General features: G+C 31.0%; 1 protein-coding gene across 1 annotated transcript; it reads right to left on the bottom strand.

Moving 5' to 3' along the window:
- Positions 1 to 49: 49 nt before the first annotated feature.
- On the bottom strand, positions 50 to 11,299 carry LOC108548978 (TBC1 domain family member 25). The gene is made up of 9 exons (XM_017902147.1): positions 11,258 to 11,299; positions 5,525 to 5,634; positions 4,253 to 4,348; positions 4,009 to 4,171; positions 2,270 to 2,927; positions 1,550 to 1,937; positions 1,170 to 1,478; positions 644 to 1,060; positions 50 to 560 (listed from the first exon to the last, which is right to left on the bottom strand). The coding sequence occupies exons 1-9, from the start codon at positions 11,297 to 11,299 to the stop codon at positions 140 to 142; spliced, it is 2,604 nt and encodes an 867-aa protein (XP_017757636.1). The 3' UTR covers positions 50 to 139.
- Between the last annotated feature and the right edge of the window lie 7,680 nt (positions 11,300 to 18,979).

Raw genomic sequence — 18,979 nt, 5'->3', positions numbered from 1 at the left:
GATTCACCTTTTAGATTTAAAAAACATATTTTAAACTTATTTTCTCGTGATTTGTCTTGAACGGTACAATATACTTTAAAATCGTCCATTCTGTATCTCATATATGATATTAATAAGTACAGGATCAAGCATTATGAGGTTATACGTTTACAGAATCTGATTTCATGGCTAATGACGTTGAAGAATGCCTTCTAAGGTAACCAGCAAATAATTGTCTAGCTTGATTGAGCACTCGAATAACATTATGTCGACGGACCATTTTATCGAAATGCATTGCCATTTCATTATAATCCATCTGATTACGTATAACAAAGTCTCTATGTTGTAATAACAAGGTAATGCACAGGAACATAAGAAATGGATTACCACCACCAAACTCATGAGGCGGTGGTAGAGAACTTTCTCCTAACTGATCTTCGCAAGTTCCCGCGGGAATGAGATTCGTAAGTTCTGTAGCTTCTTCACAGTGTTCTTGTATTGATTGTTTTATTGGACTTTCCTGTACCGTTGCATTTTGATGCCAACTTTCAGCTTCCTCACTATCTGAAGCAGATTCGGACCTAGGGGATTTTAAAACTTTCACTTCTAAGGGTGTACTTCAAAATATATAATTCTTTAGAGATTATAAAATGTTGATTTATACCTTGCAGTGCGTTTAAGTAACCTAATTGGAGTAACAGATTTGACACCATTTTGGTCTTCTAATATTTCACCATCGTATTCAAGTTCCGCTTGTTCATCCGGAGTAGCTGGATGAGTTTTCTGTTGCAATGTATGCAACGGATTTTCCCAAACAAACACATCCGCAGCTGGACTACACCTGGCTAATTCTGTGTCTGTTTCACTATCAACTAATTCGCTCTCTCTTTTAGAAAGGACACAATCACATTGTTGATCACTTGGCGGTGATGGTCCGAAGACTTGTCGATCGAGTGATTCTAATTCCAGTCTTAATTCTCTAGTCATTGAAGTAGTCATTGGAAAGAAATCTGTTGGATCATCTGGAGAACTTGGTTCATCTCTTAAAACTCTAATTACTCCGCTTTCGCTTGAAACACGCCTACAAGATAATATAGTTTTTGATTATAAAATTATTGTTATTTTTTATTTAAGAAGAAAACGAAAAGTGTAACATTTTTTAATTATTAGTTGAAAATATATTATTTCACCTCAATTCTGGTTCAGCATCGCTTGGTGTTACTTTGCTACGATTAAGGCTGGTAAAGTTCAAAAATTCATTCAGATTTTTTACTACTCGAGCACATTTTTTTTCGCCATCATTTTGTTCATTATTTTTAATTTGATCTTTATTAGGTAACGATAGTCTTTCTTTCAATTCCAGTAAATTCACGCGCTTAGATTTGCCAGATAAAGAATCTGTACTTAGGCACTTTTCCGTAGATTCTGTGTTTCTTCGATTTTTTGCTGTCGTCAAATCATTTTCTGGTTCAGAAAACGTCTCGTAAGGAGGGCTCGATCTGCAGACAGCGAGTTTCACTTTATTTTACTATTTCTATTTGACTGCTTTCATCGATTTACGTAGAAGTACCTTTTTGAGTCACCATTAGTTTCTGTAGAGCTTTGTAAAGATGGATCCTCCGTGTTCAGAGCTTTTCTTTTACCAGCAGTAGCGATACTCACGGAAGAACTTTGTCGTCTTATAGCACAAACTTTTGTGTATGCATTTTCTCGAATATGTTTCACATTTGGACTTGGCGGTGGTGAAGGCGGAGGGAAAGGTACTTCAGCTAAACTAAGTTCTCCGTTCGGCGGTGACGCTGGCAAAGCAGCCCATAAAACTTCGAGCATCCTTAAGGCGTCATCCAAAGCAAATTCACGTTTCATTTCCAATAAAAGCCATCGATAGCAAAACAATAAGTCATCCGCTTGATGAGATTTTAGGTAAGCATAGAAGTCCGGATCGTAATGTTGCAAACCTTAAAAATGTTGACACTTTATAATGATTAATAGAAATACTACAATATTCAAGTTAATTTCCTATTTGCAAAAATTATACAAATCAATTAAAAGATTGTTGTTTTCTATCTTTAAGAATAAGTAATCGATTAACTTTCTTTCACTATTTATTTTATTATAATACTTTTCATATCTTTTAGTTTTTAACAATTATTCATGCTATATTTTATACTTATTGATACTTTAAATTTTAATTATTGCAGTAGCTACTTAATATTATATAATCGCTTTTTCGTATCAGAAAAAATCACAATCTTCTAATTATTTAAGATACATATTAAATCTCACATACCTTCAGCTAAATGGGCAAATTTTGTAGTCATTGCAATTCCATCGAGCATGAAGTTATCTTTCAACCTTCTCATAAGAGCACACAAACATATATATGCTTGGGCCTCATCCCTCATAGTAACTAATAGAGGTGAAGCCAGATCACTCATACCTTGACAATAGCTAACGCTTGGATGATTTAAGGCATATGTAGTTAAAATATTAAAAAGACTGGCTGTGTTTTGATTATCATCAGAACCGCCATAAAACTTATGATGTCTATCTGTTCTTAAAACGTCTTTCCGTACCATACTCGTTACATATGCCAAATCTCCGACATTTTGTCCCTTTTGTACTAAGGTTTTCCATTTTTCTCGGAGATTTTGATACTCTTGCGCTTTTTTCTTCATATAATCCATTCTTTCACGACCGGACATGCCTTCAGGATATACATTTAGAATGTGTTTCCAAACCACCTTTCGTAAACTAGGTTCAATTCCTCCGAAGTATATAACAGCTCTTAATTCTTTAGGGTGTATCACTTGTCCAATAGGATCCAGAAATCGTCGAAACTCCGCATCTGTCAGTGGTGACCGTGGAGGTTGAGCACCTTGTTGGTGTGAAGATTCTTCGCCCAAGTTACCCAAAGCACGTTGAACCATGTTCAACGTTCTTTCCATCTGTAAAAAAATAGTTCGATTTACAACATAAATCTGATTTTAGGTAAATAATTTTTTCAAATGTTATGAATTAAGATTTTTGTAGAATACTTTTTGTGGAATATGTGAAGTATAACAACTGTTTCTGATACACTGCATAAACTAACAGTAAATAGAAAATTATAAATAAATAACATATAAATGATATAATGTAAATAAATGATAAAAAGTTAATAGTACAAAAATTCTGTATGTTACAAATTGCTATAAACAATAGAAAATTTAAATTTAGTTATAACTGGATAATTAATTTTAATAGCTTAAAATAAATAAAAAATTTCAAATATATTTAAAAAATATATACATTTACTATACTTAATACCAATACATTCAATATATCTAAAAAAAGTGAAAAGAATAAGAAAAACCAAATATATCGTGTTTTGTTAAGAAATAGAACTGTAGTAAATAAAACTTTGTTGTTTATAAATCTAATATACTACAAGTCTTCAATTTGCGAGAGATAGAATAAAGGATTTATTTTCAATTTTCTTGCTTAACAAAAAGCTAGGTATAAATTCCGATTGTTCTTTTATAACTATCATTGTTTCATTTTAGTTCCTGATTACAGAATATTATTTTTTAATTTTCAATCAGTTAAGAACATTGACGGACATGATTAATAGATTAATTTTAATATGCTTAATTAATTATCATTCGGTGCATTCCACAGGTAATAATTGCCTTCGGTGACGGCGAGAGATTTTCATTAGGATTACTCTCGATTAGGATACTTTGGCCATAATCCTGTTACGATTTATAAAATTCCTTTCAGAATTCTCGCTTTTTAACGCGTTTTAAACTGTCGAAGAACTGGTAAAATGAGCTATTTTTTTATTGATTTTAAAAGAGTGAATTCATTTCGTTTGTCTAGATATATATAATACATATATTCCAATAATAAATTCGATCATTCGAATGACTTCGAGTATCCTGTAAACATTTCAAATATATATACAATTTCTTTATGCTGTTAAAAAAGAGTCGAAAGAAATAATTGCATTTTAAATAGTAGGTAAGTGAGTAAAGTAGCGATATTCACCTTATTCATTATAAGACCTGGTAACTTGGGCGTCTTATATGGAAACCCAGTTTCTTGTCGCGTCGACACTTCCTGTGCATTCTGTTCCCAGTAACATTCGCAGTCACCTGTCTCTCCGAATGGCTTTAGGTTAACTTGAAGGTATAGATATGGTTCCGAGGCGCTAAAATAAAATATGTTATCGATTGAGAAGTTTTATCGTTTATCATCTAGATATGTAGAGTGCTATCTAAAAAAAATTTACCTAATAAATGCTGCATCCAAGTCCCAGTCGGAAAGCAGGAATAAATATGTCTCTGATCCATAATCATCTATTGCTCGATAAGAAACTGTGAATTCTCTGCAAATATTTAAACAATTTTTATTTTTCTCGTAAATTAATATTTCACAATTTTTGTTCACTTGTATCAAATAACTTTCTGGAATCGATATCTCTAACACTTCTAACAGCGAATTTAAAGTATTTTAATAATGGAATACAACGAAGAGGATGATAATTAACTGAAAGAATATCATAGTTTTGGCCATTTAATCCTGTGTACTCCTTATAAATGTAATTAGCTTGTACAAAAATATACAGTAATCTTAACATATGTGTACATAAAAAGTATTTTATTTATTTCTTAATTTACATATTTGTGAATTCTATGTTTCCAGTTAATATATACAGTAATTTATAACGTTTTATAGTTTGTAAGTGCATAATTTTTGAGTCGTTAAAGTTTTCACTTGGCCAATCAAATTTGTTTTTATAATTTTAAAGAGTTTTCGTTTCAACCAGATCCCTAGAAAGAAGTTAATTGAATAGTTGACTAATGGAAGTGAAAAAATTGATTTCAATACTATCAGAATTAAATCAGAATTTTTTACGATCTATCGTTGGTCTTAATTACTTTATATATCCTATATAATTAAATACAATTTCTCTTCTCGAAAGTAACAGGAATTGAATTTTTGTAAAAGTAATGCAAACGCTATATTTCTCGATCCATATCGCTTTTCATCATAATTCTTTGATAATTAAACACTGACTCCTTTCTCTTTATAACACCGATTAAACGCAGTTTAAATAATCGCGAGGGGGAATAAACACGAGTACTATACATTCCTCGACGTTTAATATTTATCTCGAGATAACATTCGATATCGAGTAACAAGGGTTCGAAATACTTTCAATATTCAGAGATGTTTTCTAAAATCGTGTATATTTTATTCATAAGACTTTATATCCACCTCGTAAAGTTTCAACGAAATCTATTTCGTAGTATCTATTTTGGAAACCAGACTGGAAAGGAATTTTACTTCATACATAATTTTTAGCGTTTAGGGTCGGCAGCAAGGAATTAGTGGAAATTTTTACTTCATTTTAACGAAATACGTGCTCGATTTCGTAGATAATAGCTAATCGTCACGTGTCTAAAGAAAATGGACGTTAGCCAAAAGTTGCTTTTGTTTACGATGCACTCCATGTAATACACTCGATGATTATTCGGTGTTAACCGTAATACAATCTCACCCTTTGATATCGAACGCTTTGATGAGTATACTTTGAAGCACCTCGATGGATGTTATCTGCGGATCCACACTGAACTTCCGATATTCTGGTTGATGTCTGGTCTCGCATTTCTAAACACAAATGCATGGAATATTTCAACTTTTCACGTATCTATCTTTCTTACGAAACGAGTATTCCGTTTTATTTTTCCAATCTTATTATTTACAATAGCAAGAAGAAAAATTATGTTATGATATAATTCAAAAAATACGAATAAAAGCTTCGATCTTAAAGGTTCAAATGAATTCTAAAATAAAACTTATCTGTCTGTAGTATTTATGATCATTAATGATTTATTATAATTTAGTAAAAATGTTTCACAGTGTATTAAAACGAAGTAATTTTGGTTAATTTGATTTTAAAATTTTCCGTATTCTTCCATTAACAGGTAGATATGTTTTTAGAAAGGTACTGTTTCTCATTATTGCACGAATCATTTGCAACTAGTTATCTTTTTTAGGAATTGTAAAACCTAGCTTATCGACGAATAAAACATTAGCATTCAACGAAAATGTAGCAAACAGAATTGTTACTGTTTCTGCCAGAATTGTTTACATTTATGTTAAAGGGAGAGAATTGGGGATAGAAGAGGATATTCTATACACTTGTCTAACAAAAGGTGACAAAACTATAAAAATGGGAGATATTTGTATTATTGTGACCTTGTGGTTTGGATGCTTCAAATAGATGATATTTTGGTCTTAGTCTAAACTACGATTGAAGTCCCAGAAATCTTAAAAATCCTCGAAATAAATATATTTACCATGAAGTCGGAAGTTAATTGTACAGAGAACAAAATAAGTTATTAGATTTAGCTAGATAGCTTTTGAAATATATCATGTACCTTAAGCCTACGTAGTTTAAATACCGCACCACAATACGTGGCACATGATAACGAATTGTGATACAACAAAAGTTAATGCAATGTTATTATGCGATCGTATAAAGCAAAGTGGGTTAAAAATTACGTAGCCTAAACGATCTACAGATGCACGAAGATAATTTTATACAGATTAACGGAGGCCTCGATAATTTTGTAGCTGACTCAGGAGTCCTGGAAATAAATTAGATAATCCCAGCTATACGATACGTTTAAGTCAATGTGTATCGTAATATCCAGAAAATCAATGCGACTCCATTGCAATCACAAAGTGCAAATCAGGAATGAGATGATCCAGATAATTTATAAATGGAACTAGTAAAGACTTTGTTAGTCTTCCAAGAGATAAATCTTTATGAGACGTGTATGATATCAACTTTAGATATGAAAGGCAAAGTGGAAGTCACGAAATTTTGAAAAACGAGAAAGAAGTCCGCGATAATTTCTGTATTATAAAATTGACATGTAAAATTTTATAATATATAATTTGCACAAACCGTATTCGTTAACATAAAATATCTGATCAGTAGTAAAAAAAAAGTCAAAGGCTTGTTACTTTGGTGGCACTGATTATTTCAGTTTTCCTTTTAATTTGACCCGAAAATTCTGAAAATGAATAAGGTGCTCCTTGAAAGACCGTATCTTCTCCTTTACCGTTTAGCATGTTTTTCCATAGAGGAGGGAGTAATAAAGCTGTCTTTGTTTTCTGCGATACAATTGTTATCTTAATGGAATTCTGTGGTATGAGGATTTATTTCTGAAGAAAATCTACTATCTTGGAAAATGTTAATCGATACTTTGAAATGCCATGGGAACTCGTGACTTGATCTATACTTCATTACCCTAACTGTGAGTAAACCAGAGATGTATATAATACACATTCTCCAGTTTAAATAATCCTCAGAGAAACCTTGAATGCAGTAAAACATTGATGATCCGAATTATAGAGTGACAAATCCGTTCCTATAATCGGCTTTTCCGATAATCTATTCAGGAGGACCAAAGTTGCAAATATATTATAAAATGACTAGAAATAAATAGAAATTTTGAAAAATGGATGTTTATTATGTATAACAGTATACGATAAACAAGTTAATCACATTTAGATATAATTAAGTCTCGTATTCCTTTTCATTTCTTATGTTTTTACAGATTAGTAAAGATATCCAAAGAGACAGAGGATGGCTCCTTCTCGATTTTTCATTAATGGAATGATGTATCAGTTACTACGTTCAAGAACAGTTGTGATACGAATGTGCGATATTTGATAAAATAATTTTTTTTTTTAAGTAAAAAAGGCAGTTTATGCTCAATAGTCCTTTTTTTCATTATTTTATATGTAATCTTATGTTTTTATGAATTTTGATATTAAGCATAATAACTAAAATTGGTAATTATAATTAGTATGCAATAACTTCTGATTAAATCACCATTTAATAACTTAAATACTAACTCAACTATATAGGAATTAAATAAATAATAAAAGTACCATAAAGTGCAATCTGCTGTTTAATTACACCGCAAATAATAATAGCATAACCAAATATTATGGTGTTTCTATATTTCTCCTCTCTTAAAAAAAAATGCGCGCATATCTTTACACAAACGTGTATAAAGAATAAACCTTTATTAAAATTTTAAATACTTAATAAAAGGAGAATAAGTAAATAAAAAGAAAGGAAAAAGATTATAATTTGTTTCATATGGTATAAGTTTTATAGATGTTCTAAATGTTTATTTTATAGCTAGTAAGAAATAAAAGTAAAAAATCAAATGCAAGTCAATTTTGATTATGTCACAAAACAAGATCAATCTGAATCTAGTCAAACAAATAAACAGAATATATACTTGATCCAACCAAACACATGGCTTTGCTTACGTTGATATCGGATTAGCTTGTTACGAAATTGCAATCTATCAAATTAATATCTATATAGAATTTGTTGAATAGGAATTTAATTGTTATATAATTTAATTATTATTATGAAAATATTTTGTGCAATAATAAAATAAAATATGAAGTTCTTATTTTAAAGTATATAAGAACTTAAAAAAAGAGATATTAACAATAGTTACTAAAAATAAAAATATCTTTTGTACAGACAAAAAAGATTATTTTCACTGATTTATCGATGAACATTACTCTTGTGATGTATTTAGGTTACTCAATATTCAGTACTATATTAACCAGTATGATTCATAGACATAGTTTTGTCAGGCTTTAGTGTTTTAATCTTTGATGTATATGGACTATTTCTTTCTAAGATGATAAACGTTTTTTCTCAGACGTCCTTTCGATTTAGGTACTGATTCTTTCATGATTACGTTGAGTATATCTATATTAACGAATGTTAACAACATCTTGGGACGATATGAATAAAAATGTGACTTGCAAATGATTAATATCGATGAAATATTGTACAGCAATCTTAATTTAAATCTACGGAATAAATTTGTATTGATTCCTAGAGATTACTTGTAGCAATATCTAGTTGTTTTTATTAGGTCTAGCATATATATTTTAGTACACAAATAAATACTATTTCTAACTAAATAACTATTAAAATGTACATTATAAAAAGTAAAAAATAAATAAATAAAAAGAGCTAGTAAGTACACTACTTTTTATGAAAAGGAAAAAGTGAAAGTTCTCTTATGCATCAAACAGTATTACCATTTTGTTACATCAAAATTCCTAGGGCGTGAAAAATGATTTTATTTTACTTTTGACGCTTTTATTTCCGAAATTTATAATCTAATAGTTATTTAAACATTATTATAGTGATAATTATAATTATTTATATTTATCATTAAATTCACAAATTCAATTTATAACATTTTTCTAATTATACAAATTGCAATAACCATTATTGCAATAGCCATATTTTATGAAACTGAAATGGGATAGCGAATAAATTATATTTTAGTTCCTATTAAAGAATTTGATTTCACAAACGAAATAAAAGTTGACAATCTCGAGTGTTCCTTTTGAAGGGAATTACGTTTCAGTGTTATTTTCATGGTAATTCTAGCCTTGAGACATTTGACCGCTGAACACACGAACTTGAAAATTTTTTTAACCCCCTTTCGTGTACCTTAAGATTTTGTACACTAATTTAAGATTTACATTACGCATGGGTTTTGTATTGAAACAATCGTAAAACATATTAGTCTCATGAAATATTATGTTCATTGAACATTAACAATATAATTCATACTTTAAAATTTAAAGAAAGACCATAAAATAAAAAAATAAAATAGATGTCAGGTTAGTAACATTAAAAAATGTACTATATTCTATTGTTAACTTATAAAAAGAATTAGACATTAGAACACAAAATATGCAGTGTACAAAACAAGTGTGACTCGATTAACAAACAGATTGAGGTGGCTAAAATAATAAATATGAAATTAATTAATATTTTAATGAATTGTAACTAAAAGTAGAATTAGGTCTCAGTCGGCAGTTAAATTGCAACATTAGTTATATAAACGTTCTTCTAATTATAGTTATTTTGACTCTAATCAAAAGCATTGGTCTAGCATTTATCTTCCGATTTCGTCATAAATGTATTGAAATTTAACGCGTTCAACAAGAGAATATAAACACCTGTAGAGTAGATATTGTGGTTTTGAACATATTATAACAGAATTGCTTTGTTCTCGATATATCATAAAATAGAAGTTTAAAGTAGTTCTTTAATTTATTAACAATTTATAAATTGTTCATGAATAACAAGTATAATACATTATATTAAATACATGTTTGAATTTATTTTTTTTTCTTAAAAAATTTGTTAATAATTACAAATGAACGAGAAACTAAGTGAACGGAAATATTTTTTGAAAAATATAAAAGTGATTCATATACTTGTTCACATATTTGTAAGATCTGGTGTTTTATGTTTTTATGTAAATTTGAAATTTAAAAATAAATTTTTTGATAGAAATAATTTTGCACGAAAAGTAATGTAAGATCTGATTTCTCGTATGATGCTGGTAAAATATTAACCCTTCACAGCTCGATGAAGACGGTGGTCTGACATCTGTTTAACGTGTTCTGATGAATGTCAAACATGGACATTTGAACCGACTGTAAAGAAAACGTGTTACAGCTAATTCTAATTGGACGTCCTTGCCGCAATGCTGTAGGAATATTTCGTTGAGCGCGCGATGAAATAGTGATCTGTTCTAATTATTTTTACAGAAAGTTACTTGTTCCAGTTACGGAATGTAACGCATAGCCGCCCGCGTGACGTTCGCTTTCTTCATGGGAAACTACGTAGAAGATTTATCGTAGAAGTTTTCTACGGTTAATAATAGTTCATAATCACTAGAAATTACAGAAATGGAATTTACCTTCTTATCTAGAGGATTCACGATTTGATTTCAAGTGACATCAAGTTTATCATAGAGTGCGCTTTCAACGACATTGTATCGAAACTTCAAATTATATCTTATTTACGCTCTCTCCTGTCCACTAAAATGTGTCATTTAAAATATTTTCTAAACAATGTCACTTATGAATAAAAATGAAGATTAACAGATATTGAAAAATATTACTTTCAACCGGATGTACATTTTTTTCCAGCAAATTCGTCTGTTAAAAACATTACTGTATCAATAGCAAAGAGTAATTATTTGCTTTGACGATACGAGTATCCTTTCCTTTCTGTCTTTCCATATTTAAAAATGTTATTCATACGAGAAGTTTAAATGAATTTTCGCGTAAATTGCGAATAAATGTCCTCTGTTGCGAATAACCGTAAATATTAAATGAAAGGTACAACATTAAACTGTGAAATAAACTGTACCTTCACTTTGACGCGAACGGCTTCTCGAGGGCAGCCGAACATGTTTAGTGTTGATATGCAGATTATTTCATGCACACAAAAAAAGGACGTTCAATAATTCAAGACAGTTCCAGATCCACTAAAATGCGCACCTCCTTGAGAACGTGACATCGAACGGGACTCGACATTTTTGTAGCTAGATACCGTATAATATCCCTAAGTTAATTCGATTCACGCGATGCACGGCGATCTAGCTTCAAGCTTTCACTTCTTCTCGAGTAAAGCATATTCGCCTTGCCAGGACATTGCACTACACTTCTCGAAGAAATCGAAGTTTTTGAGCACGCACTGGTTGACCACTTAGCATGAGGGTTCACAATGTTTTGTAGTGATTAGACAACCTATTCTACAGCTTGTTGGCGATAACACGTTGCAGAATATTAGTTTTCAAGACCAATTCGCGCCTTCCTCGAACTTTGACTACAAAGATTTGTCGTCACCGCGACATCATTGACACACCACACCGTGCTTCTGTATTTTGTGTTTGATCAGTCGAAATTGTAGGTTCCTTTTTTTCGTGAAAATCACTGATATTGGGAGGGGCAGGGGACAATTATTTCGAAACGTGACAAACGGGACAAAGACGGACAGAAATATCGAAGAAAATTTCCGTTACGTTCACGTAAGCAAAGAAAGAGCGAGAATGAGACAAGCTGGTGAGCTGAAGTGAGCCGCAGTTGACGCCAGTTAACTTGCTCACCGCAAGTATCGATTAATCTCGAACATTGTGAGCGTTGCTGATTCCAGCATGGATAGTCGATCTTCGGTTGTTCGATGTATTGCTATCGAATACTCGTTAAATCATTTCTCTAAATGATACCTGTTAAATATACGTTTATATAATGTGGTTCATGTATATACTAAACAAATATTTCCTGAGAGTCAAAATTATTGAACTTTAGAAACTGTACACAGTCATAATTAATTATTTACAGCGTATAGTTAATCGATGCGACTTTTTTCTGACATAAAGTATGATTTCGAGAAAAAGCTGAATTATATAATTTGCAAATGATGCCATTGCAGTTTAACACTAGAACTATTGATCTGTAATGAGTATCTAAATATAATATATATTATTGATGATTATTAAAGTAATACAATGAAAATAAAAGAACATACATAATTACGATGACATCTGAATAAAAATCAATATTAACTTTTCCAAAAGCAACTGTATATACTCAGCAATTGCAATAATAAAAGATCTAAAACGAGTTATTTTGACTCCTTTGGAAATTCTAGTGTTAAATACATATCGAATTGACAACAAAAACCAATGGAGATTAAGATAACTTATATAAAAATGTTAAAAAAGATATATAAATAAGTTATAATGTATATCCTTACATTAAAATATAATTTAATGTTTAAATAAATTTCAGCAATTATATTCACTAAACTATTAAACAGCTGTTATAATAACTTATTCTATTTAGAAAAACGTAATATAGATAATACAAACAAATTTGTATTTTATATAGAACAATTTATCGATATATTCAATGCTTGTAACGTGTTGCCATCTAGCAGAAATAAAATAAATTGCTTTTGGGAGCAATAGAGACACCTTACCATTTTACTGTCATTTCCAACGTTACCGATTAGGGTAGAATAAAATTACATGTTCACAGGCTGGAATTGAAACTAAATTATGAAATGATATTATAATTATGATAAAAAATAGAAAACGTTTGATATTTAGAAAAGAATTAGTCATATATTTCAATTATTGTACCTTATAATTAATTAGAATCCATACTACGTATCTACGTGTTCCCATTTCTTTAATTTCAGAATTTTGTGCTGACAATAAAGCGATTATAAAAACAGTTACAACTTGAAATTGTTTCCTTACAGATAAAATTATTTTAAGAAATTTTAAAGAAAAACTTCAATTTGAGATATATTTATTTAGGATTTTCATTTAATTTTCATACAATGATACTTTAAATATCTTTGTTAATTTTGAACTCACTATTCAATTTAAGATTTGTCCGGAATTAGACAAAGTATGGTTGTTATTAAATTCTATTAGATATTAACATAAATAAATAAATAAAATAAACGATTAAAATTAAAACATAAATAAATAAATTAAATAAATAATTGGAAGTAAATAATAAATAAAGGAATTATATAAATAACTAAAAGTAAAAAATAAATCAATAAATTAAATAAATTATTAAAAGTTAAACATAAATAAACAATTAAATAAAATATTAAATGTTAATATAATTAAATAAATAAAATAAACGATAAAAAGTTTTTATTAAAAATTTAATTAATTTATAACCTTTCAGTAGTGGAAACATTTGAATTTCGTTTGATATTCTATATCGATACTTTAACTTATGGCTATATCTAACACAAAACATCTTCCCGCGAAAACGAGGCATAGATTGTCCAATGGCAGAACACTTCTAGTCGATGCGAATCCAATATGCCGATGACACATGGTGGAATATTTACGCGCGTTAAAGTGAAACTTTCAGTGTATGAACAAAACGTTTGGTAAAGTAGTATTATCATTGACCAGTGTTTTAATTACTGTAACTGGAGAAATAAATATTCAATAACAATAATACGCAATATCAGTTATTATTTCGGAACATGGAACAACTTTTGCAACAACCTCGTGATATTTACGAAAGGACAACAACAGAAGTTTAAGGAATTGATAGAATTATAACAAGATCAAGATAGTTGACTCTGAACATATGTTTGTTGGTAATATACTACATGTGGAAAAAAGTGACAGTGCAAATGGTCTAACAAAACGAACTAACGAAATAAACTGTTGTGCGTGCGAATCATATGATACAACAAAACAGTAAAGTATCATATATTGTAGATTGCAGAATTCGATCGTCCACTGGAACATTCATTAGCATTGAACACAACAGGCAGTTTCTTAATACTTTTACCAATCTTTCTACGATTTCGACGATGCATATGTGAAATAAAGTGCTGCAGTGTAAGTGTGCCCAAATCGTGTTGGATTGTTAAGTGTTATCGTTTGGATATTCGAAACTTAATGATGCAAGTGAGTGCGGGTAAAATCCTGTTACCTCATTACGTTTCTTCGCTTAGATATATGCAATTCCTGCTCCGGATTAGAATATTTCGTTATCACTCGTTAATTTGTTGGTTGCTTTTTTTTCGATTTTTCGTCTTACTGCGACGTTATCTCTCGTGACTTAGTTCTTTGGAAATACAATTTTTGATTAGGATTTTTTCATATCACTCGATAGCTCCGCTCGTGCTCTAATAGAATCAGTGTCTTTTTTTCGATTTTCGCCGTTTTTTCGCGAAATACAGTGCTGGAAGTGAAAGGGAGTGGCCCGTCGTACTGTGTCGTTATCTTTCGTGGCTTAGCTCTTTGGACATTCTCATTTTGATTTTGATTTTTTCATATCACGCGATAGATCCGTCCGTGCTCTAATAGAATCAGTGTCTTTTTTTCGATTTTCTCGATTTTTTTCCAAGTACAGTGCCAAAGGTCGGTGTGTATGACAGGTCGTACTGCGCTGTTATCTTTCGTGGCTTAGCTCTTTGGACATTCTCATTTTGATTTGGATTTTTTCATATCACAGGATAGATCCGTCCGTGCTCTAATAGAATCAGTTGTTCTTTTTTGATTTTCGCGATTTTTTTTCGTGATACAGTGCCGGAAGTGAGAGTGTGTGACAGGTCGTACGGTGTCGTTACCTTTCGTGGCTTAGCTCTTTGAAAATACAATTTTTGATTAGAACTTTTTCATATCACTCGATAGCTCCGTTCGTGCTCTAATAGAATCAGTGGTTTTTTTTCGATTTTCGCCGTTTTTTCGCGAAATACAGTGCCGGAAGTCAAAGGGTGTGGCCCGTCGTACTGCGTCGTTATCTTTCGTGGCTTAGCTCTTTGGAAATACAATTTTTGATTTGGATTTTTTCATATCAGGCGATAGATCCGTCCGTGCTCTAATAGAATCAGTGTCTTTTTTTCGATTTTCGCGATTTTTTTTCCAAGTACAGTGCCAGAGGTCGGTGTGTATGACAGGTCGTACTGCGCTGTTATCTTTCGTGGCTTAGCTCTTTGGACATTCTCATTTTGATTTGGATTTTTTCATATCACAGGATAGATCCATCCGTGCTGTAATAGAATCAGTTGTTCTTTTTTGATTTTCGCGATTTTTTTTCGTGATACAGTGCCGGAAGTGAGAGTGTGTGACAGGTCGTACGGTGTCGTTATCTTTCGTGGCTTAGCTCTTTGGAAATACAATTTTTGATTAGGATTTTTTCACATCACTCTATAGATCCGTCCGTGCTCTAATAGAATCAGTGGTCTTTTTTCGATTTTCGCGATTTTTTTTCCAAGTACAGTGCCGAAGGTCGGTGCGTGTGACAGGTCGTACTGCGCTGTTATCTTTCGTGGCTTAGCTCTTTGGACATTCTCATTTTGATTTGGATTTTTTCATATCACAGGATAGATCCGTCCGTGCTCTAATAGAATCAGTTGTTTTTTTTCGATTTTCACGAAATTAAAATTAATTTAATTGATGTCTTCTTATAACAACAAGTTATCGAAAATACGGTGAGATTGAAAGGTATGTTGTATTCCTGATCTGAATAAAAATTGCTATTAATGGCCAAAGTCACTGATCATTGCTAATGAGTTAAATTTCAGAATGATGGAGCTAAGGTATATAAAGAAAAGAGAGGAGTTCAAATGAAAGCGGTGGAAGGAGGAAATGAATATTATGTGGAATTAAGAAACAGAAAAAAGGCAGTATACATATCAACAGAGAAATATTTGTGGCATCAATATGTAAATATGCGGGTCATTGAAGAGAATAAGCAATTGGTCATAGTTATGAAAGGTAAAGATAAATTGAATATAGAGTATGTATGTTGCTTTAAGGCAAATATTTATATAGACACGCATAGGAAGTTGGGAGCTATAAAAACATTAAGAATAATGAGGCTGTGGCATATAGAGAAAGTGAACATAATATTTTAACCCTCATTGCATATCTGAAAGGTAAGCTTTCAATTTACATGCATTTAGAAGTAAGATAGAAGAAACATTGCTTGCAACTAAAGTTTTGACTATGTTGCTAGACTGGTATCATCTATTTGCAACTGCCTGGGAGACGACACAGGAAGAAGTAAGGACAATAGAACATTTCACTGCTTGACAAGACATGAGGGAAAAAGCAGATCAAAATGTACATGTAATCCTCAAAACTCACAGAAAAAAATGTTTCACATACAACTCTACTAAATATCTTGCACATGGATGTTGGAAAGGCAATAGAGGTAAGCGAGAAATAAAATGTCCAAAAAACTTTTAGGTTCAGGATGAAAAGAAGAGGTTTAAGAAGTGTACCCTTCATGTGGGATATGTAAGTATTCTAATCAAATGCACAAAATTATTTGGATTGCTATTTTCAAAAAAACATGAAGGAAAAATCGGAGATAAAGATAAAAACAGAAAGTATGTTTCTTGACACAGAGCGATAGAACAGCAAAATGGATTCATTGTCAGTAGATCTGATAAGCTGGGCATGATGGTGAGATAATATTCAAGGAAAATAAAGTAATAGTTTATGAGAATGAAGTAAAAATATTAGTACAGAAGAGATGTGTTGATGGACTTTATAGTGTGGAAGAGTCAAAAGAAAAAATACAGGCTAGAGCATCACTAGTAGAGAGGAACAAGAAGCTGGTAGAGTGGCACAGAAAATTGAGCCACCTAAATATTGAAAACATGACGGAGTTTTCGAAGAAAGTATTGGGAACGAAATTAATGAAAAGAGAACTAGAGGCCAGAATTGGAGATTGCAAGATATGTGTTGAAGCAAAGCAATCGAAGCTTCCATTTGTAGAGACAAGAAGAAGGGCGAAAAGTTCTTTAGAAATAATACATTCTGATATATGTGAGCCTGTAGAGCCAGAGACATCGGACAGAGATAGGTATGTGATAATAATTTTTGATTTTATTAATTTTGTGATGATATATTTTATGGAATCAAATACTGAATCACTACAGAGATTGTAAAAATATGTTGCAGTAACAAAAGTAAAGTGAAACAACATACAGACTTTGATACGATAATGAAGAAGTATATACCATCTGAGAGTTTAAGAATTGGTATAGACAAAAAGGAACTATACTGAATTAAACGACACTGTACATGTTTCAAGTGAATGGAAAGGTGGAAAATCGAACATTATTGGATACGACATGATCACTCCTGTATGACAATGGAATAGAAAAGAAATTGCGGTTGAATATGTGTATTTAGCAGCTTATTTGCAAAACAAAAGTCCAATGAAAGCAATAGATACACAACTGCATATGAGAAATGGATAGGAAAAAGACCACTTAAAAATTTACATTCTTAGAAAAATGAATGTTTATCGAAATCTAAGAGTGAAACGACAATTTCGTTTGCAGATTTCTTTTCAGAACAGTAGACTTTAGAAGAATTACCCAACAAATATTGCAGATTAAGGTTTGTATTGACAATGTAATTAAATAAATGATATGGTATAATCTTTGTACTACTGAAGAATATGGTTCAGTTTAACACTAGAATGACTAAAGAGGTCAAAATCATAAAATAAATAAGTTTGTATAATTATCTTCGTATCTGAATGAAACGTATACTAACTATTGTCAGAAGCAAATATATATTTAGATTTATAATTTATGCATTTATTAATTTTTCCTTAATTAATTAATTATTAATAATTATTACACAAAGGATATGAAGATGCCATTGGTTTTCTATTAATTACTAACTTCTAAGCAATTAATTAATGAATTACTTGCACGCATTATAGAAACAATATCCTTAGGCAATTTCTCATATCATTTTTGTTCACATTTTACTTCTAGTTTTGTCCATTATTTAATATTTCCTCCATATTTATATGGTCATTGTAATGATAATTATTAGGTGATATGTATTACGAAACATCTTCTTCTCGAAACCGTTCGTGATACGGACATCTATTCAGATTCTAATGTCTATATGTCATTGTTTATTATGTTGTTAACAATTAACATGTATATGTAAAGCTTTCAAAGTGAATAAAAAGTACCTAAGCATATAAGAATTGAAGTTTCGTTTTCTTTTTACCAAGAATAAAACAACGCATCTTCATCTGTGACTTCATGTTCGTCTGGCTTTTAAGAGAGTAAAGAGAAGGAAGAAAAATGTGTTATAATTATTTATGTCCTTTTATTGTTTTGTTTCTCCCGCCCAACGGGTCACGTGGTTTTTCATTCGGCAGTTTCGATCAGCGCCATCTATTATTTGGCTCCAAATGCACCAAAAGTGATAGGAATATAGAATAGGCAAGGAGGTCGACGATGTGCTGGTCACGTGGTAGACAAGGACAGAGAGGGGATAGAAAAGGATAGAATGGCTCCGGCAATGAAGAATTATTAATTACTCAGTTTCCGTAAACAATTTGTGAACTTTTATAATTTCGTTGCAAAGCTGGAACTTCAGGCTATATTCCTATATAATTTTTGTAAAGAATTTTGCTCTAAATTGTTAGTTATTAATTTTTGATTTATGGCGTCTATGATTTCGTAACGGCGACCATCACGATCTTCCGTGAGAATATTTATTACTAAACGAAACTGGAAGCAAAATGTGATCAAAAGTTATATGAGAAGATTCGCAAG

This window comes from Eufriesea mexicana, unplaced genomic scaffold, assembly GCF_001483705.2.
Source record: "Eufriesea mexicana isolate 0111107269 unplaced genomic scaffold, ASM148370v2 scaffold1791, whole genome shotgun sequence".
Taxonomy (NCBI): domain Eukaryota; kingdom Metazoa; phylum Arthropoda; class Insecta; order Hymenoptera; family Apidae; genus Eufriesea; species Eufriesea mexicana.
The sequence above is the reverse complement of the archived record's forward strand: the minus strand, read 5'-3'. Positions and strand labels throughout refer to the sequence as shown.